This window comes from Rhinopithecus roxellana, chromosome 1, assembly GCF_007565055.1.
Source record: "Rhinopithecus roxellana isolate Shanxi Qingling chromosome 1, ASM756505v1, whole genome shotgun sequence".
In the NCBI taxonomy this organism is placed as follows: Eukaryota; Metazoa; Chordata; class Mammalia; order Primates; family Cercopithecidae; genus Rhinopithecus; species Rhinopithecus roxellana.
Genome location: NC_044549.1, coordinates 14,555,973 through 14,578,000, shown reverse-complemented (window position 1 = coordinate 14,578,000; position 22,028 = coordinate 14,555,973). Strand labels below are relative to the sequence as shown.

At 37.1% G+C, this 22,028-nt stretch overlaps 1 protein-coding gene across 1 annotated transcript in view; it reads left to right on the top strand.

Annotated features, from left to right (window-relative positions):
* PROS1 (protein S) overlaps window positions 1-22,028 on the top strand; it is a 99,319-nt gene that overhangs the window by 56,197 nt on the left and 21,094 nt on the right. Inside the window, exons 4-9 of the mRNA XM_010357309.2 lie at window positions 1,714-1,803; window positions 9,408-9,530; window positions 9,636-9,767; window positions 14,154-14,279; window positions 16,889-17,010; window positions 18,747-18,862. Of these exons, the coding sequence (XP_010355611.1) occupies window positions 1,714-1,803; window positions 9,408-9,530; window positions 9,636-9,767; window positions 14,154-14,279; window positions 16,889-17,010; window positions 18,747-18,862 (709 nt within the window). The remainder of the gene's footprint in view (window positions 1-1,713; window positions 1,804-9,407; window positions 9,531-9,635; window positions 9,768-14,153; window positions 14,280-16,888; window positions 17,011-18,746; window positions 18,863-22,028) is intronic.

The following is a 22,028-nucleotide window of genomic DNA, read 5'->3' as shown; positions in this document are numbered from 1 at the left end:
CATATCTATGTCCTAATCCTCAGAACTTGTGACTGTTACCTCATATGGCAAATGGAGACTTTGCAGATGTGACGAAAGATCTTTCCATGGAGACATTATCCTGGGATATCTGAGAGGACTCGATAAAACCATAAGGGTCTTCATAACAGGATGGCAGGAGATCAGAGTCAGTAGTAGGATATGGAATGACAAAGCAAGAATTGGCAGACATGCAAGGATGAGGCCACGAGCCCAGGAATGCAGATGGCCTCTAGAAGCTGAAAAAGACAAGGAAAGGGATTCTTCTTTGAAGCGTCCAGAAGGAATGGATCCCTGCTAACCCTTTGGTTTTAGACTCTCAGCACTGTAAAGCAATACATTTTTATATTTAAAGCTACTAAATTTGTGGTAATTTGTCATAGCAGCCATAGGTAACTTAAACATATACTGACTTCAAATGAATCTTTTAATCTGTCTGTGATAAATTATATTTTTCCAAAGATAGTTCAAAAATGTCTCCCGTTCCACATACCCTTCTGCAGTGTCATTTTGCCATATCCTGATCAAGAGGTAGAATAAATCCCCAACCCACACCCTACCCTTTGAATCTGGGTGGACCCTGGGACCCCTTTGATCAATATAATATATAGAAGTGATACAATGTCCCATAACTGCCATGGCAGCTGGCTTTCTCTCTCTTAGAAGTTAGCTGTCATGAAAGAAGTGCCACTGTAAGACCAGCATGCTAAGGGAAACACCCACACGGAGAACTTTGAAGCATGATCTATCATATGGAAAGAGAGATGCCGAAGAACATTAGCTCCATCTTGGAAGCAGTCCCCTGCCACAGCCATCCTGGTTGACTCCATTGGCAGCAGAGACAAACAACCCAACCAAACTCTGCAAATATTTGACTCACAAATCATGAGAAAAACACAAAGATTATTTAGGCTACTAATTCTGGGGGTGGTTTTTTACTCGGCAAAAGCTAAGTAAAACACCATCTTTTTTTTATAGTAAGTCAGTGACTGTCTGAACAATGAAGTAATACATATAGTGTCTTTAATGCCTGTTAAGAAATATATTTTTGGCACTAAGTAACTTCTAGTTACCTTAAAGTTGCAAAGTATTTCATCTTTACAATTCCAGCTGTCATTTCTTAGTTTCCTAGCAATATCTACCAGGTTGCTATATCTGATTTCACAGGGTTGTAGTGAAGAATGAAGGGAATGAAGTAAACCTGTTTTGTAATATAGAAGCATTATACAAATATTATTGTATTAATCTCAGGTCAACATTAGAAGAATTGGAAGTAGCCTGTAGCAAGTAGAAACAAGAACTGATTCTATTGACTGAATTATATATACTTTCTAAATCAGACTCTGGTCAATAGATTTGAGAGTAACATCTTGTTTCTGCTATGGAATTAAAAACATATATGACAATGAATTTCTGTGCTAAACCAAGGTTTTTTTCACTTCTGACTTTAAGGTTCTTCTCCAGAGAGAAGAAGCTGTCACAGACCTATTTTTTATGATTCTGTATCTGTTGCCATCTTGCTTGTAGATTTTTAGTTTTGCAAAAAGGTAGATGGAAACGTTTAGTGTTGCATTTTGAAGGCTGAATCTTGTGAATCCACAGGAGCATAAATAGTCTACCTCTTGGGACAGTTCCTACCATGAATTCAGATCAAGTATGTGTGTCTAAGAAGATTATGTTCGTTTTTCTTTTCAGTTTGTCTTCGCTCTTTTCAAACTGGGTTATTCACTGCTGCACGCCAGTCAACTGATGCTTCTTATCCTGACCTGAGAAGCTGTGTCAATGGTAAGCACTTCTACCATCTATTGAAAAAACAAAACAAAGACTCCGTAGGTAAAGTACACGCATGCTAATGTAAACTAATGTTTCAAAATCGAGAAATGATCCTTTGATGGGTTGTATGTCCAGCAAGGAAATATTTTCAAACTGCATTTAAAATACTTGTTTGTGGTTGTAAATGCTGCTGTATTACTCAAAATGAATTTTTTTGCCTAATGTTTAAACTAAACAGAGTTCTTTGTTTTAGTAAGCTTTAGATCATCAGCTTCAGAATTTGTATTCCCAATGGCTTTATTTTGGCTGTTGTTGAATAATCAAGTAGTGTGACTAAATGTTACAGTAGGTTAATAGCTCAAAGTAGAGCCACGTTTATTCTGCTAACTTTCTGGCATTGATAATATAAACGTGGAAGACGTTATATGAATCAAATTAGCTTTCTTGCTCTGAAGTTCACAAGGGACCTAATGATAATTCTGGTAGATTATTTTTGACTCTTTGTTGGGAAATTGGTAAATTAGTAAAAGCAAATGGTGCAACCACAGATATAAATTGTGATGTTTGTTCAGAGAATATTTTACATCCAGCATTGACATTCTCTAGGTATTCATTTAACTGTGTTTTTCTCTAATTTAAAGTGCTTGCAATTACACAGGTAGAACAGTTTGTCTGAACACCTATGTTTAATTATTTAATTCATGCTTTATCTTTTCTTAAAATTTACCAAAGAACAGAAGAATAATAATTTTGATAAAAATTTTCTGTTAGTTTGTTTTCTATGATTTTTAACTGATACCTAATGTATTGCCACGTTTCAAAAAACTTGATCCTATGAAGACTTTTTAAAAAAATTGTGCAATTAATTAGGCATTATCTAGGTTGGTTATTTATTAAACAACAAAAATTTTCTTTGACTAACATATGCAAAGAGATAGAAATATTGGGAGTATTGGAAGTATTGGAAGGATGGGAAGAACATGTACGGTTGATTGGGAAGTTGAGAAGCTGGTGTGCAAATGTGCAGAAACCAAGGGACTATTGCAGTGTGTAATGAGGGGACAGAAATTACAAATAAAAAACAAATGGCATGTCATTTGCCATATTGATAAAGTGCTTTGATATTTTAGGAAGAAAATAAACAAGGCACTATAATTGATCTTTACTTGTACTTTTTTTTTTTTTTTTTTGGACAAGCTCTTACTCTGTTGCCCAGGCTGGAGTGCAATGTTGCAATCATGGCTCACTGCAGCCTCAACCTCCTAGGTTCAAGCAATCCTCCTGCCTCAGCCGCCTGAGTAGCTGGAACTATAGGCACATATCATCACTCCTGGCTTATTTATTTATTTATTTATTTATTTATTTATTTATTTATTTATTTTTGAGACGGAGTCTTGCTCTGTCGCCCGGGCTGGAGTGCAGTGGCCAGATCTCAGCTCACTGCAAGCTCCGCCTCCCGGGTTTACGCCATTCTCCTTCCTCAGCCTCCCGAGTAGCTGGGACTACAGGCTCCCGCCACCTCGCCCGGCTAGTTTTTTTGTATTTTTAGTAGAGACGGGGTTTCACCGTGTTAGCCAGGATGGTCTCAAACTCCTGACCTCATGATCCGCCCGTCTCGGCCTCCCAAAGTGCTGGGATTACAGGCTTGAGCCACCGCGCCCAGCCTAATTTGTTTTTTATAGAGATGGGGTCTTGGGTATGTTGTCCAGGCTGGTCTCAGACTCCTGGCCTCAAGCAATCCTCTTACCTGGGCCTCCCAAACTGCTAGAATTACAGGCATGAAACACTATTCCAGGCCCTACTTTGTACTTCTTAATATTGCTCTTTTTCTCTGGTAATATTCCTTATTTTAAAATCTGTCTTATATTAATATAGTCACTCTGGCTTTCCTTTGATTAGTGTGTTTATGGTTTACTTTTCCATCCATTAACTTTGAACATACCAGTGTGTTTATATTTCAAGTGAGTTTCTTTTGGGTCTTGCTGTTTTCTCCAATCTGACAATGTCTGTCTTTTAAGTGGAGTGTTAGACTATAGACATTTACATTTAATGTTACCACTGATGATGGTTAAAGTCTATTAATCCCATCTGTTCTGTTTTTTTTTTCTTTCCCTACTTTTTTTTTTTTTTTTTGCGGGGGGGGCGGGGGGCTGGAAGTTGATTACATTTTTCCATTTTGTCTCCTCTGTTATTAATTATGCTTCTCAAACTTCTTTTACTCATTTCTTTTCTTTTCTTCTTTTCTTTCTTTTTTTCTTTTGGTCAGGATCTCACTCTCTAGCCCAGGCTGGAGTGTGGTGGGGTGATCATAGCTCACTGCAGCCTTGAACTCCTGGTCTCAAATCCTTCTTCCTTTCTGCCTCAGCCTCCTTAGTAGTTAGGGCTGCAGGCATGTAGCACCATGTCCAGCTAATTTTTAAATTTGTTTGTAGAGATAGGGCCTCACTTTGTTGCCTAGATAGTTTTGAACTTCTGGCTTCAAGTGATCTTTTTACCTTGGCCTTCCAAAGTGCTGGGATAACAGGCATGAGCCACTGTGCCAGACCTCATTTCCTCTATTTTTTTGTGCTGTTTCTGCCTTACATTTTAATATTATACATTATAAACTCCATGATATGTTAATTTATAAATAGCCTATCAAATGAGAAAATATTGTTTTATTGTATTATTTATTTATTTTTGAGGCAGAGTCTTGTGCTGTCATCTAAGCTGGAGTGCAGTGGCACAATCTTAGCTTATTGCAACCTCTGTCTGCTGGATTCAAATCATTCTTGTGCCTCAGCCTCCCAAATAGCTGGGATTACAGGCCTGGCTAATTTTTTTGTATTTTTGTGGAGATAGGGTTTTGCCATGTTGCGTTGCCTAGGCTGGTCTCAAATTCCTGGCTGCAAGTGATCCACCCACCTTGGCCTCCCAAAGTGCTAGGATTACAGGCATAAGCCATTGGCACCTGTCCCAGAAAACATTGTTCTATATTTTCTCATATGTTTACCATTTCTGGCATTCCATATTCTTTTTTATAGATCCATATTTCCATCTGACAACATGTTCCTTCTGCCTGAAGAAATTCCTTTAACATTTCTTATACTACATATCTGATGAAGATGGATTTTCTCTTTTTTTTTTTTTTTTTTTTTTTTTTTGAGACAGAGTCTTGCTCTGTCACCCAGGCTGCAGTGCAGTGGCACAACCTCAGCTCACTGCAAGCTCCATCTCTTGGGTTCATGCCACTCTCCTGCCTCAGCTCCCCGAGTAGCTGGGACTGCAGGTGCCTGCCACCACGCCCAGCTAATTTTTTGTATTTTTCATAGAGACAGGGTTTCACCCTGTTAGCCAGGATGGTCTTGATTTCCTTACCTTGTGATCTGACTGCCTTGGCCTCCCAGAGTGCTGGGATTACAGGCGTGAGCCACCGTGCCCAGGCTTTCTCATATTTTTTAATTAAAAAATAGTATATTGCCTTTATTTTTGGGAGATATTTTTATTGGGTAAAGACTTCCATATTGATAGTGTTCCATCAGTATGTCAAAGATGTCTCTCCATTGTCCTTACACTTGAATAGATGCTGATGGGAAAACTACTGTTATTCTTAGCTTTTTTTTTCTTCTATGTATGCACTGTGTTTTAGATTTCTCTTTTTCCCTGGTTTTCTCTAATTTGATATAGTATTTTTAGGTTTATCCTGATTGGTGTTTAGTGGGCTGCTTGGATCTGCGTGTTCATAGTTTTCATCAAATTTAGAAAACGATTTACTATTATTTATTCAAATTTCTTTTTTCTTTCTCCCTGCTATCTTTCCTCTTCTCTTGGAATGTCAATAACATGTATTAGGCCATTTGATATTGTTTAACAAGTCATTCATGCTCTAATTATTTATCAGTTTACTTATGTATTTATTGTTTTTATACTTCTTATCTGTCCTTCCTTAATTTTCGATAGTTTTTATGTCTTCAAGTTCACTCTTGTTTTTTCTCCCATGGATAATTTACTTTTAATCCCATTTACTGTATTTTTCATTTTATATAGTCTATTTTTCATTTCAATAAGTCCCATTTGGATCTGTTCCACATCTGCTATTTTATTTTATTTTTTTCATCATGCCTATATTTACTACGGGAACATGTGGAGTGCACTTAAAATAATTTTATTTGTTTATTTTTCTGATTTTTGGTCATCTCTTCCATTTTAGATATATTTTCATCTACTGATTTTTCTCTTGGTTATAAATTCTTTTCTTGTTTCTTTACATGCCTATTATTTTCTTAATTTAATTTAATTTTACATTGTACTTTATTTTATTTGGATATAAGGTCTCACTGTTACCCAGACTGGAGTCCAGTGGTGTGATCATAACTCACAGTAACTTCAAACTCCTAGTCTCAAGCTATCCCCCTACCTTAGCCTCTCAAATAGCTGGGACAACAGGCATGGACTACCACAGCTGGGGAATTTATTTTTTAAATTAATTTTAAAGATTATATCTCACTATGTTGCCAAAACTGGTCTTACCTCCTGGCCTCACATGATCCTCCCTCATCTGCCTCCCAAAGTGCAGAGTGAACCACTGCATCTGACTCCTACTTATTTTTAATTGTTTACTGAACCAAACAAACAATACTATTCTCAGTATAAATAGAAAAAAAGAACTTGGAACTTTCAGTTTGGGCTAAGATGATGTAACAGGGACCAAGTTTATCCTCCTGCCTTAAATAAGTAGAACTTCAGTCTAAGTATATAAAATAATGGTTTTGGACATTGGAGAACAGGAAGCAGAACACTGTGACTCCTAAGGAACAGAAAATAAGCTTACAGCTTATGTTGCTGGGTCCTGGATTTTCTTGTCTTCTTCCAAATAGTGTTTGATTTTGTTGTGGCGTTTAGGTAACTTATGTGGAATACATTAAAAACAAATCTTTTGAGTTTTGATTTTAGGCTCTGTTAAGGCAATCTGGAGTAGCCATTAGCTTAAAACTAATTTAGCCTCAATAATAAGTCTACATCCTTGTGAGGAGTCTGCCTGATGCCCTTTGTACTATGAAATATTTTAGGTCTGGGTAGTCTAAAACAAACTATCCCTATCTCTCTATGAGCTCTGGAAATTTTCCTGTGCAAATCGTCATTCAGCCAAAGACCCTGGGGGATCTTTTTGCAGATCTCTGGAGACTCTCTTTCTCTTCTCTCTCTCTCTTTCTCTCTCTCTTTCCATACACACACGTGTTTTTCCCTCTCTTTGCCTTTATAGTACTCTGAGCAGCAAAATTCCAATTTGATCTCCCCAAACTCCAATATTTGTTTTCTCAACCCAAGGAGACCACTGGGCTCTGTTTGTGTTTCTTGCACTGTTGCATAGAAGCTATCTCCAGGCAGGAATGTGGTCCAATTGTAGGTCTCAGCTTGTTTATTTTCTTTTCCTTAGGAATCATGATGTTCTCCTTCCTGTTCTCCAATGTTTGAAAAACAATTATCTTGCATAGTTAGACTGAAGTTCTACTTATTTAAGGCAGGAAGATAAATCTGGTCCTTGTTACATCATCTTAGCCCGAACTGAAAGTTTTAAGTTCTTTTCTTTTTCTTTTTTTCTTTTCTTTTCTTTCTTTTTTCTTTTCTTTTTTTTCTTTTTTTTTTTTTTTTTGAGAGAGAGCCTTGCTCTATCATGATCTTGGCTTACTGCAGCCTCTGCCTCCCAGGTTCAAGCAATTCTTGTACTTTAGACTCCCGAGTAGCCAGGACTACAGGAGTGTGCCACCATGCCCAGCTAAGTTTTATATTTTCAGTAGAGACAGGGTTTCACCTTGTTGCCCAGGACCCCAGTGATCGGCCTGCCTTGGTCTTCCAAAGTGCTGGGATTACAGGTGTGAGCCATAATGCCTAACCTCTTTTTTCTCTTAATGTTGAGAATAGTATTGTTCTGTCTACCTCATGGGATTGTTCTAAGGTTCAAATGAGGTAATATATTTGGAAAAATATCTAAATTACAGTTACAAAATACTGTATATATTTGCAATGTAAAAGTAGTGTTATGGAATCTTTGGGGTGTTGCTTTTCTGTCTAGAAACTTCTGTAGCCATTAGTGCCTTTGCCCAAGTTCTTGTCCTGCGTCCATGAAGAGTGAGGTATGCAGAAAACTAGAGAGTGAGCAAGATGAACAGGAGCTTTACTGAGCATTAGAAGAGCTCAGAGGACACCCTCAGTGGGTAGCTCATCTCTGTAGGCAGGTTGTCCCATCAAGTGTTCAGCTCTCAGTGGAGAGGAGGCTTTGAAGCGGGTGGCTCCTCTTTGTAGCCAGGTCATCCCATTGTCTCTGCAGCTCTCAGTAGAGAGGAGGCCTAGAGTGGGTGGCTCCTCTCTGCAGCTGGTTGTCCCATCAACAGTTCTCAGCAGAGGAGGGCCTGGAGAGGATGGTTCTTCTCTGCAGACAGGTCATTCAATGTCTGCAGCTCCCAGTAGAGAGGAGGCCCTGGAGATGGGAGCTCCTTTCTGCAGCTGGTTGTCTGTATATCTGTTCTGTTCTGGCTGAGTCTAGGGTTTTTATGGTCTTCAGAGTGGGAAAGTGCATGCTGACTGGTCCATGGGCTGCCATGGGTGGGCCCAGGAAAAAGCACCAGGAGTTCCCCCTTCAGTCAGCAGTACTGGCAGCCCAGTCCACAGGCCTCAGGCCTTTCCCAGCCTGAAGGTGGGACTTCACGGGGGATCCACCCTTTTCCACACAGGCAGCTGTCTACCTCCTGCCACTGTTCATGGCACCCAGGCTCTTTGTGCCAAGGGGGTGCCTGCAGGCCAGCACTGAGCTGCCCTCAGCACCCCCGTCAGCTCCCTTCCCATGCTTGTTGGAGCCCAAAGACTGGAGGGGGCAAGGGGCTGGCCTTTTAGCACTGCCCTGAGCCTATGTCCACCTGGCCGGGCTGCAACAGCAGCCGGCTTCAGCCCCAACCTTGTTCCATGACCAGAGTGGGTGCCAGCAGTGAAGAGAGACCAGGAAGCAGGAGCAGGCACTCTGAGCCTGTGGTGGGCACAATGGGCCTTCCCAGGCCCCCATGAGCACAGAGATGCCCAGGTTTACAGCCAGGCTTGGGCAGCTGCAGCTGCACTCAGGGGACTCTTGTCCCACCAGTTTGGAAGGGGTGGGGCCCCCCTTGTCCTTGGCTTTCACCAGCTCTGTGGCACGTGCAGCCCCAGCCATGCCTCTTAGATCAGAGTGGATGCCTGCTGCAGGGAGAAGCCTGGAAGCGGGAGCAGGCCCCCAAGAGCACAGAGACACCCGGGTCCGGAGCCATGACAGGGAAGCTGCAGCAGCATCCGGGGAGTGTGGGGCTCCTACCTGCTCTGTGGAGTGGGAGACCCTGGCCCACCTCCCTACTGCAGCTGGCATCTTGGCAGCAGCCACTCTAGATGGGCCACTGCTGCCGTCTGTAGTTTATTTTTACAAAATAATTATAAAGATTTACCTAATGGACTCACTTTTTGACTTAAGAAAAGTATTATTTAAAGGAAGGAGTTGTGCTTTTTTTTTTTTTTCCATTGGTTCCAGGCTTCAGGATTTTTATTATAGTGCACACAATTTTCTTTTACCATGACATGAGGTAAAAAAAAAATAAATAGATGTCTATTTCCTTCAGCCATTCCAGACCAGTGTAGCCCTCTGCCATGCAATGAAGATGGATATATGAGCTGCAAAGATGGAAAAGCTTCTTTTACTTGCACTTGTAAACCAGGTTGGCAAGGAGAAAAGTGTGAATTTGGTATGTATAATAACCCCCGCCCCCCAGCTCATCAGGATTGGTCTCCTGAAAAGTTCTCTGCAGGTTATATTACTTTAAAAATAATTCGTTTTTTTCCTGTTTTAGATATAAATGAATGCAAAGATCCCTCAAATATAAATGGAGGTTGCAGTCAAATTTGTGATAATACACCTGGAAGTTACCACTGTTCCTGTAAAAGTGGTTTTGTTGTGCTTTCAAATAAGAAAGACTGTAAAGGTAAGAGCAGGATGGTAGAATTAAAGCACATTTATTGTATGAGAATAATCCCAGTTAGAGAAATTTTACTAGCAAATTTTTGGAAAAATGATTGTAAGTGCTTATACTAACACATTTTTATCCACATTGAAGCCTTGTGATACTGTGGAACTGCTTTTTAGTTTTTGTTTCTTTTTGAGAGATAGGGTCTCACTCTGTCTCCCCAGCTGGAGTGCAGTGGCTCTATCATGGCTCACTGTAGCCTTGACCTCCCGAGCTTAATTGATCCTCTGACTTCAGCCTCCCAAGTAGCTGGGACTACAGGTACATGCCACCGTGTCCAGCTAATTTTGTTTTGTATTTTTTGTAGAGATGGGGTTTCACCATGTTGCCCCAACTGATCTTGAATTGAAGTGAGCCTCCTGCCTCAGCCTACCAAAGTGTCGGGTTTACAGGTGGGAGCTCTGTGCCTGGCCTGCATTTTAGTTTACAGTACTGATAACGTGATTTTTAAAAATTTTCTCATTGTATGTGCGTGTACACACTTGTGTGCATGTTTCAATAAGGAATTTCATTATAAAATGACATTTCAATGCAAGTCTTTGCATGCTACAAACTTTGCAAAATCATTGTTTGTCCTCTGTCTTCAGACATTATATTTTTTATTTTCTTCTAGGAAAATAAGTAGCCATAGAAAGAAATCCACTGTGATAACCTCTTCCATTGTATTTTATTTTTCCTTTTCAGAAATACTTTTCTGATTTCCAATATCAACCCTTCATCTGGCACCTCATTTCCTGTTGTGGTTTTGGGAAAGAAAAGAAGATCTAGTTTCTTTCTCTTTCTGCCTTTAAGATCATATCATTGGTCATAACTCGTTTTTCTTCTTCAGTCTTAAATATTCCCTGTTAGTTTAGCTTTCTAACAAGTCATTTTACTAGTGTATTTCTTTTATTTTTCATTGTTTTCCTATCTCTACATTTTGACTTTTTTTCTCTCTGTATACTGTCAGTTTGGCTGTGTTAATGCTATGACTAAATCTTCAAATATTCATAGCAGGTGTGTGGATGACTAAAAGCAAGATTTCCCACCTGGACTTAAAATTTTCCTTTAGAAACTGGATACAATTAATATCAACGTTCTCTCCTCCACTACTTTTTTTTTTTTGTTTTGCTAAAATGTTAAAAAAAAAAAAAAAAAAAGGAAGTTAAAATGTGAATTTCTTGTTCAACTCTTTATTTTATATATGTTTTGGTAAAGCCCTACATTGGATTCGTATTCAAATCATCTATCTTACTGAATAGCAGTGTTTAATATGATAAACTTTACTATAGTATTATTTAAACTGCAGTTAAATGACTCTAAAGTGAACACATTAAAAACAAATTCTTCTAAACAGCTACCCAATGTGTGACCATGTATCTTTCTTATCTGCCTATTTGAAGGTCTCTTTGAGTTTGGATTTTGAGACTATTTAGAATAAGACTGTCATTAGAACATGAGTTATAGAAAAACCATCACAATGCTGGATACCATATGCATTTTATAAACAAATAGTACCCATTGACACTTCTACACTTAAATACTTTAATAGTCTCTTTCTAAAGAATTTTTGTTTTTATTTATTTATTTTTTAAGATAGGGTTTTGCCTGTCACCTAGGCTGGAGTGCAGTGGAATGATCTCAACTCAGTACAGCCTCCATCTCCTGGGAGGTCCTCCCACCTCACTCTCCTAAGCAGCTGGGACTACAAACATGCACCACCATGCTGGCTAATGTTTGTAGCTTTTGTACAGATACAGATGGAGTTTTGCCACATTGTCCAGGCTGATCTCAAATTCTTGGGCTGAAGCGATCCATCCACTTCAGCCTCACAAGGTCATGGGATTACAGGCATGAGCCACCACACCTGGCCAAATTTGTGACTTTTTAAAAACTCAGAAGTATTTTAAATTCTTATCCACTCAGTTAATACACACATATATGTGTAAATGATTACAAAAGTGCTCTTATTAATAGGAATGTTCCTGATGACCACATCTGTTCTTATATTTATTTGCATTATTGTTTACCCATGATATGTAAGTAATAGAGTAGAAAACAGATAGAAGAATATATGAAAAACTATTACAGCCAGGTGTAGTGGCTCACGCCTGTAATCCCAGCACTTTGGGAGGCTGAGGTGGTCACATCACGAGGTCAGGAGATCGAGATCATCATGGCTAACACAGTGAAACCCCATCTCTACTAAAAATAGAAAAAATTAGCCGGGCGTGGTGGCGGGCACCTGTAGTCCCAGCTACTCGGGAGGCTGAGGCAGGAGAATGGCGTGAACCCGGGAGGCGGAGCTTGCAGTGAGCCGAGATCGCGCCACTGCACTCCAGCCTGGGTGACAGAGTGAGACTCCTCCTCAAAAAAAAAAAAAAAAAAAGAAAGAAACAGCAACAACAACAAAAAAAACTATTACAATGGGACCTTTGCCACAATGTAGAAATGCTTGGGATCCAGTTGCCAGTAACTGTCTAAAGATGAAAGAATAAAACTCTTCTCTTCTTCTTCTTCTTCTTCTTCTTCTTCTTCTTTTTTTTTTTTTTTTGAGACAGAGTCTCGCCATGATGCCCAGGCTGGAATGCAGTGTGAGCTCGGCTCACTTCAACCTGTTTTGCGGGTTCAAGTGATTCTTCTGCCTCAGCCTCCCAAGTAGCTGGGACAGATGCACGCCACCACAGCTGGCTAATTTTGTATTTTTCAGTAAAGATGAGGTTTTGCCATGTTGACCAGGCTGCTCTTGAATGCCTGAGCTCAAGTGATCTGCCCGCCTTGGCCTTCCAAAGTGCTGGGATTAGAGACATGAGCGACTGTGCCCAGCTGAAAGAATAAAACTTTACAATCAGACATTAGATGTCAGCGCGGAGTCATAAAACCAACCTACGGTAACTTAAACTTGTATGATCGAAATAATTCCCTGCAATATACCTCAAACCAAATACACTTAGTGACATATTTTTACTGATTTTATTTTAGTTTATTACGTATTTATTTAGTGATAGGGTCTCCCTCTGTCACCCAGGGTGGAGTGGAGTGGTGCAATCATAGTTCAAGGCACCCCAACTTCTGGATTCAAGTGATCCTCTCGCCTTATCCTCCTTAGTAACAAGAACACATGCCACCACTCCTGGCTAATTTTTTCTCTTTTCCTTTTTTTTTTTAAATGTATAGAAGTGGGGTTCCCCCATGTTGCTCACTTAGGCTGGTCTTGAACACTTTGGCCTCCCAAAGTGCTAGGACTACAGCACTGCCACCATGGCCGGCCACTCCTGGCTACTTTAAGAAAAAAAACTTCATAGAGACAGTGTCCCACTGTTGCTCCGGCTTACTTTATTTCAAAAACATAGTTTTTAGCTCTTTTTAAAAAATTGGATATTTTACTTTGAATTAGTTAAAGATTCACATGAAGTTGTAAGAAGTAATACAGAGAGATGCTATATACCTACCCTTTACCCCGTTTTCCCTTAATGATAATATTTTACAAAATGATGGTACAATTTCACACTCAGGATGTTGACAATGATACAGTCAAAATATAGAAAAAATCCTACAAGGAAACTGGTTTTATTATTTCTGTGCAAGTTATTTTAAATAATATCCTAAATTTTGACTATTAATCTGGAAAAAAGGCTGTCAACTTTTGGAATAGAAAACATATTTTCTGTTCTGAATTTGTCTTTCTCCAGAGAGTACACAGAAGAGTTCACTAATAATTACATCTCCGTTGAACTATTTCTGTCGCATGTTTTGTTTTCTTCACAGGTGCTCATCTAGTAACTAGTTACTATCAATGTGTTGTCTCCTTCATTTCGCACTATAATATATGCATCTGAAATTTCTGAAATATTCGTTTAGCACTAAATTCATATTGGATTAACTGCAGATTTATAAGTACTTAGAGACCTTAATCTTAATATAAATTTGAATCACTATCGTCTACTTTAGACAATAGTAGTGTACAAATTACATGTTTGTTCATTTCCAAAGAAACAAGATAGAATAGATGAGCCATCCCATGTACAAAAAATAATTGTGATAATATGGAGTGAATCTGTTTTCAAGACCTCTGTTTCTTTTCATACCACAACCTGGCAGATAAGAACATTTTTAAAGCTTTCTCCTTCTTAACATAACTAGAAAGGAACATGGCAAACATGAATCAAATTCCCTATGCATTTGTAGAAAGAAATCATATTTAGTGAACTAACACATGATAGATTTAATGTTTTTTTGTCCAAAGGCCAATCTGTTATCTCATTACGTATATTAAACTAGTCCAGGAAGCACAAATCAAGGGTTCTTTGCTAGTGTCTGCTGGTATGGGAAAAATGTTTTTAAATATGGTTATTTTATTTATAGATGTGGATGAATGCTCTTTGAAGCCAAACATTTGTGGCACAGCTGTGTGCAAGAACATTCCAGGAGATTTTGAATGTGAATGCCCTGAAGGCTACAGATATAATCTCAAATCAAAGTCTTGTGAAGGTAGAATGATGGTAGTATCATTACTGATTGTGGAGAGGGTGTGTGTGAAGCCTGAACTGATATTTGAAAGCATTGGTTTTGTTTGACATCAACAGTAATATTTTCTTATCCCTAATATAGCTTGTTCAATTGGGTAATCATTGGCTTCCTTCCAGAGTAAAAGTATGTAAGACACATGGTCTTTAAGGTTAGTGTTATGCGTGCTGATTGGCCCTTTGCGCTACCTATGAATTGGAGACCTCCATGTGTGATAAAAACAAGATGAATATATTTTCACGTCATTTACATTATATTCAAAGATAAAGAGAATTTCAGTTTGGAAGGAAAAACAGTAGATAGAAAAGAAAGACATAAGCTTAAAGGTCATCTGAGTGAGACAATGAGCATGGTTAAAAACTTTAGTTTTTATTCCAAGATTTTCATTGATTTTTCTGGGCATATATAAATAAGTCATTTATTCTAAAATAAAAAGTGACACAGTTCTATTATCTCATGATAAAGAAATGATAACAATACACTCGAAATTTAAGAAATATTGATCAGTAATGTCAGAGCCTGTGGGTTTGGGGCAACCCCTTGAAGGTGCTGTTGCTTCGAGTAACTGCAGTGGCTCTGCCCTGTGTGCCCCAGGAAGCTTCAACATATTGTAGTTGTTTGTTTGTAGGTCTGTTTGTCATGATATACAGATTATCTCATACCTTCCTTTGGATTTTTTAAAATTTTAAAACAGATTTAATGCCATGGTTGGAACTAATCAATACTAATTTTTCTATTGTGGCTGTGTGTGTGTGTGTGTGTGTATATGTGTGTGTATACACATACATAAGAAAATATTATATATATATACATATACATATATATGTGTATATTCACACACATGTATAGTGTACCTTTTAAAAAATAGATTTGTGGGTACAAGTACAGTTTTAATGTACCCTTTTAACCATTTTTAAATGTACAATTCAGTGGCATTAATTACATTCTTGCCATTGTGCAGCCATCACTGCTATTTCCAAAACTTTTTCATCAGCCCAAACAAAAACTCTTAACCAGTAACTATTAAGCAGTGGGTTTTCTTTTTTTTTTTTTTTGAGACGGAGTCTCGCTCTGTCGCCCAGGCTGGAGTGCAGTGGCCGGATCTCAGCTCACTGCAAGCTCCGCCTCCCGGGTTTACGCCATTCTCCTGCCTCAGCCTCCGGAGTAGCTGGGACTACAGGCGCCCGCCACCTCGCCCGGCTAGTTTTTTGTATTTTTAGTAGAGACGGGGTTTCACCGTGTTAGCCAGGATGGTCTCAATCTCCTGACCTCGTGATCCGCCCGTCTCAGCCTCCCAAAGTGCTGGGATTACAGGCGTGAGCCACCGCGCCCGGCTGGGTTTTCTTTTATTAGTTACCTTGATGGAAGTAACCTCTACTCTTGTTTCTTGTCTCTATGAAGTTGCCTAAATCAATAATAATTTTACAATATATTTTTTAACTACGTATGCTGCTTTTGAGATTTTGATGTTCTATCTCCTTTTGCACTGACCAAAAATATTCCCCTACCCACCACACACACATTTCTCCTTTCCCACCATTGCAGATAGAAACTACCATGGATAACTCTAGACATCTGCAGAATTATCATTAGCCAACTTCATCCCCTGTATTGTAGTTTTATTAATGAATGACATATTTTTATAAAAGATTTATATGACTCTTATCTGATCTATAAATTTAATAATATGCAATTTTAATACTATTGAAGGATTATTAATTTTGGGAATCTATTTTAAATTATTTTATGAGAACATATTCAATAATAGCATTTATGAACTTGTGGAGTTTTAAAGGTCATAGGGCATATCCAGTGAAAATGTAAATGATCTTATATAGTTCTGAGATAGATGTTTGCTTCAACATAATATTATAAATTTCCAAGAATGATTTTCTCAAAATACGGAGTAGGGACAGGGACCATATAGATTTCATAATATGGGAGATTACATCATAGTGAGGTTTAAAAAAAAAAAAAAGAAAGATAACAAATAAAGATATTTCCCTAAATTCACTGCCACCATTAATTATTGCATTATGAGAGGCCCAATGTTCTTGATATTGTCATTTAATTCCTGACTGTATCAACCTTCAGTTAAAGCGGTCTTTTCTTCTCTTCCCTACCTTTCTTTTCCTTTACTTCTTCCCCATCTTCCTCTCCCTTCCTCTTCCCCTTCCCATTTCTTTTTTCTTTTTCTCAAAGCAATGAATTGTGAGGTAATCTCAATGGAATTCAAATAATCAGAAATGACAGTTAAGTTGAGATTCTCAATCTTTTTTTCTTCAAATTCAAAATGAGAAATTTGGTAGAATTGTTATACTTAATCACCGAAAGTTATAAATTAATTTTAGTTTCAAATATGTAAATAAATAAAAATTACACTTGTAACTCGTTTAAATTTCCACATTAAGTATTATATTTAAATGTAGCTTGATGTCATAGTATTTCTTTCCCTAAGATTGGATTATCGTTGATTATCTCATACTACAATCATAATATTCCTGTGCCTATGAGATTGAACATTTAGGAGATACTAAAGTTTGTGTGTGTGTGTGCGTATGTTTTTACCTCAGATGTAGATGAATGCTCTGAGAACATGTGTGCTCAGCTTTGTGTCAATTATCCTGGAGGTTACACTTGCTACTGTGATGGGAAGAAAGGATTCAAACTTGCCCAAGATCAGAAGAGTTGTGAGGTAAACATTTTACACTGCTTAACTGCTCCCCTGTTTCCTAAAATGAGAGATCCGTATACTTATTTTCACATAACTGAGTTAAGTCAGGAAAACACAGATGTTCTACAACAATTGCTGTAGCTTTAAGCAGGTTATGACTCATGATTATTTACTAATTATGGCCGTGTAAGTCATAAACATTGGGGATAATTAGTGGCTGAGTTTAAAAAAAGAGGGTAGAGTCACAGTTTAGAGAGTACTTATCTGTAGCCTGTACATTTATAAAATACAACGTGTGTGTTTACTTAAGAAATCAAGAAAAGCTGAGTTTAATGGCCCTCATTGTGAAAAAAAAATCTCCCATAGAAACTTAAGTGAAAATATTTTCCCCTGTCTACTTTTCTGGATTCCACTCTGACTAGTTTGATCATGTCTTAGGCATGTTAGTGTTTGTAAAGTGCTCATGAAGTTTCAGAGGGTACAAGTGCAGTTTTAACGTACACTTTCAACAATTTCTAGGATTTAGTGGGGTTTAAGTATATCATAATTCAGAGAGGTTGATTTCTTAATCTGTGTCTCTCAGACTTGCTTTTAGTTACTTAGATTTAATGCATAACTGACCCAGGAATGGAATATTGGGGGTAGGTGCTCGTTTTTACTTCATTGAAATAAATGTCACCATCTGAGCTCTTTTTTTTCCCGCATGTTTTTTTTTGACAAGTGGAGGCAAAATTATATATAATTATGAGGCAGACCATAAAAAATGCCTAAATAATGATTTAAGTGTACATACATACCTCTATATCTGTTGCCAAGACAAAGCTGTATATGTCCGGAAAAATGTCACATTCAGTAGTATGCAACCTACCTGGAAATAAGCTAGTTGGCATGTGTAGTAATTTTGGTATGGTACTACTTAATTGAAATGCCACGCTGTGTGAACATCTATTCTGTAATTTAGTCCTTTGTTATTTCTGTATTTGGTGTACTTACATATCACCGTCTGCCTTGAAATAGATTTCTTAAAGTTTTAAGGGGAAACAAAATGTTATTTCTGGGCCTATATTTAATACAGTGCTATGTACGTAATTCTCCTCAAAATATCCTCATATGTGCTCAATCATTTATACATTAAAAGCTTTTCATTTTAATGTTTGTTTTCACTCTTAGAAGAAAATACTTGATACCATATGTGATGACTTTAAATAATCTTCTTGTAAATTCCTTGGAGACTATGAGATCTTAATTTATATTTATTTCCTTCATGTTTTCCAGTATTCCCTTTACTATCTAGATAGCACATTCTTGCTCAGAAAACTTTGGCTTAATGAATGAGTGAATGAATGAGGTGTTATTTATTGATACACTAATTCTTACACCTATTTCTGACTTCAAATAAAAATAATTTTCAGATATAATTCATGGAAGATATTATACCTGACAGTTAAAGAAATATATATTGGTTTTGGAAGAGTTTGTGTTTAGGACTAAAATTTGCAAAAGAAGAGTATTAAAGACAAAGATCTAAAACCATGCACATTGAACGAGACTTTAAAACCCACATATTCTTTACAGATAGACTGTACAAGGAAATGGAAGATATTTCTTTATTATTACCCAAAATATTCTTAATTATTTTAGTGTGTTACAGATGATACATTAGTAACCAAACAAAAATGCATGGCCTCACACAAACATTCAGCACTAACCTATGCATTTTGATTTTCTTGTTGTTTATTTGGTTTCTTTTATTCCAGGCCGTTTCAGTGTGCCTTCCCTTGAACCTTGACACAAAGTATGAATTACTTTACTTGGCGGAACAGTTTGCAGGGGTTGTTTTATATTTAAAATTTCGTTTGCCAGAAATCAGCAGGTGAGGAACCACTAGCAATGATAATTTCTAGAGGTTAAGCAGATGAGGGCAGGAGAAAAGTGGCTGAAAAGGTTTGAAATGTGTGAAATTGTATTACCTATCAGATAATGTAGTCATATTACCAATCAGATGATTTGGGGAGCCCTAAAGTTAATTTATTCCTTCACACATATAATTTTCATGCTAAAACCTTTTTGAGTCATTCTAGGCTGACTTTCCCCAATTAACATTTTACCTTACTCCATGTTCTTCCTTTTGTAGAAAGTGCATATTTACTAAGAAGCTGAGAACATAGATTTAATGTACTTGTGAAGTTTCCATTACTCTTTACACATGTTATGAAAACTAAGTAATAAAAAATACTCAGTATTGCTTTTAGAATATCATTATGTTCAAAATTATTAAGGAAAAAATTTAAACTTGCTTAAGTGGCATTATAAAGACATACATTACATAATTTTAGTTGGCTATCTAAATACGTTATCCATTATTATTGTAGTTAGATTGAGTTCAGAAGTGAAATAATTGATTATGTTTTTTAGTCTTGATTCCACTATATTTTTATAGCAATGTTTACATCCAATTTTTATTTTATTTTATTTTTGTTTATTTATTTATTTTTGAGACAGAGTCTTGCTCTGTCACCCAGGCTGGAGTGCAGTGGCACAGTCTTGTCTCGCTGCAACCTTCGCCTCCCAGGTCAAGCAATTCTCCTGCCTCAGCCTCCTGAGTAGCTGGGATTACAGGCATGAGCCACCACACCCAGCTAATTTTTGTATTTTTAGTAAAGAGAGAGTTTCACCATGTTGCCCAGGCTGGTCTTCAACTCCTGACCTCAAGTGATCACTCCAGGTGACCTGCCATAATTGTACTTTAGTTATCAGATTTTCTCAGAAGCATACATTGCTGGAAGTAGAAGAAAGACATTGGAATTTTTTTGGAATAATGACAAGGAAAAATACTTGAGACAGAGTATATAGTTCAAATTTTAAAATATTTTAATTAAATAAGCATGCATGTTTAGAATTTGATGTCAGATGCATGAATGATTACTCATTAAATAACTAAATTCATACACATTATTAAAAACATTGAAAATTATTCTAAGATCAATAACTTATGTAAACACTTAAGCAACTGTGCTCCTTCCATGCTTTATTTCTCCCAATAAGTGGTTTTTTTTCCTTTAACATCACAGAGCAAGTAATATCTTCTAATGATAGAGATTGGAGAAAACCCTTTCCTGCTCTGAGAATAATAAGAATGAGAGAGAAAAATATTATTAGTTGTAGTAAATAACACTTTTAGGAATACAATTGATCCTCCATATCCTTGAGTTACTCATCTGTGGATTTAACCAACCTCAGGTAGATAATATTCAGAAAAAAAACCACGATAAATATTGACAATACAATACAAAGTAATACAAATAAAACCTAATACAGTATGACAACTATTTACATACCATTTACATTATATTGAGTATTATACATAATCTAGAGATGACTTAAAGTACATGGGAGGATGTGCATAGATTATATGCAAATACTATGCCATTTTATATAAGGGACTTGAGCATTTGTGGATATTGATACCATCCCGGGGTCCTGGAGCCAATCTCCCATGTATACCTAGGGATGACTGTGTTCTTTCTCTCTGACGATTCACAGTAGTTTATTCTCTAACATTGGATTGGAATTGGCCAAATTATTTTTTCCAGAATTTATTATTTATTTATTTTAAACTTTTCATTGAAATATAAAGTATGTACAGAAATGTACACATTAGATTAAATGTACAGCTTGATGAATTTTTATAAACTGCTACCTGTGTGATCAACACAAAGAATAACTAGTGCTTTTATTTATTTTTGCAAATTTCTTTACATCAGTTTCTCATGATCAAATGCTTTCCCTACATAAATGTCAACAAATTCACTCTATTTTCCAGTTTACCACGCTTGTGAAAAAGAATGAATTGTTCCCCATTGTAATGAATCAATATGTTGATGATATATTCCAGAAACAAAATATGCAGAGCATGACTCTTTGAAATATGATTTTAGCCTGATTTTACAAAGAAAAGGAAGTTATCTCCATAATAGAATCAACTGCTTGAAGATCTTGAGCATACACAGATTTGGATTTTGGCAAGATAATATCGTTTCACATCCACAAAATGTTCAGATAGTTATGAAAGAGGATAGAAGTCCTTATTCCAAGCAAAACTGTTCTTTTTTATATAATCTGAGTTCAGTAAGTTCTTACTACATTTTTATCCATCCAGCATACTTTACTCCACATTTTACCTCTTTTTAGCATTTCTTTAGAATTCTAAAGATGAAACATTTATTTTGTCATCTTTTCTTTGTTCCATTTGAGGGAGATTTGTGCCCCATTGCAAATGGTGCCTCTATTACTATTACTCTTACATTGCGGTAAGAGTATGGGATTCTGTCCTGCTTAATTTAGCAATTATCTGAAGTCCAGACTCTTTAACTTAAATTGCCTGTAGTTTAACTTAGGTGACTAATAGTTACACATCTATTGTTCCTTTTCCCTGTTCGTCTTTTGTCAATCATTTGGATTTGCTAGTCCCTTGGAAACTTCAATGCTGATTCTCATTGAAGTGTTTTAAGGATACTGAATCAACACATGTTATTTTAAGTCCTGCATCCTAAGACTTTTCCCCCCTGTAATAACTACATATATGTCTAGAGTCTTAATAGCAGCAGATGTTGCCAGCACTCAGATACCCCCAAACATATGGGTAGACTGTATCTTTTAAGTTTTCCTTCTGTGTATTCTACTAGAGTGACTTATGCAATTAGAGTTTTAGGAAAGCTAATAGATATATTTTAAGTTTTTAAATTTTACCTTTCTTACAACACACGAAGGCTTAATGATGTCTGTAGTCATCCATATGCCATCTTGTAGATCTCCATGAGTGATTCCTGACAGGTGAAATTATAGGGAAAATATGCCTTTTGATGAATAAACCAACGATGAAATTGTAACACACTTTATGATCACTTATGGATACAGCAAAAACAAAAACAAAACAAACAACCACTTCTTAATGTTAGATTATATAGTGTATAAAAGGCTCCAGGAGAGATATAGTATGCCTGATACTTATACATGTGTATTAATTCCAGCATTTGGAA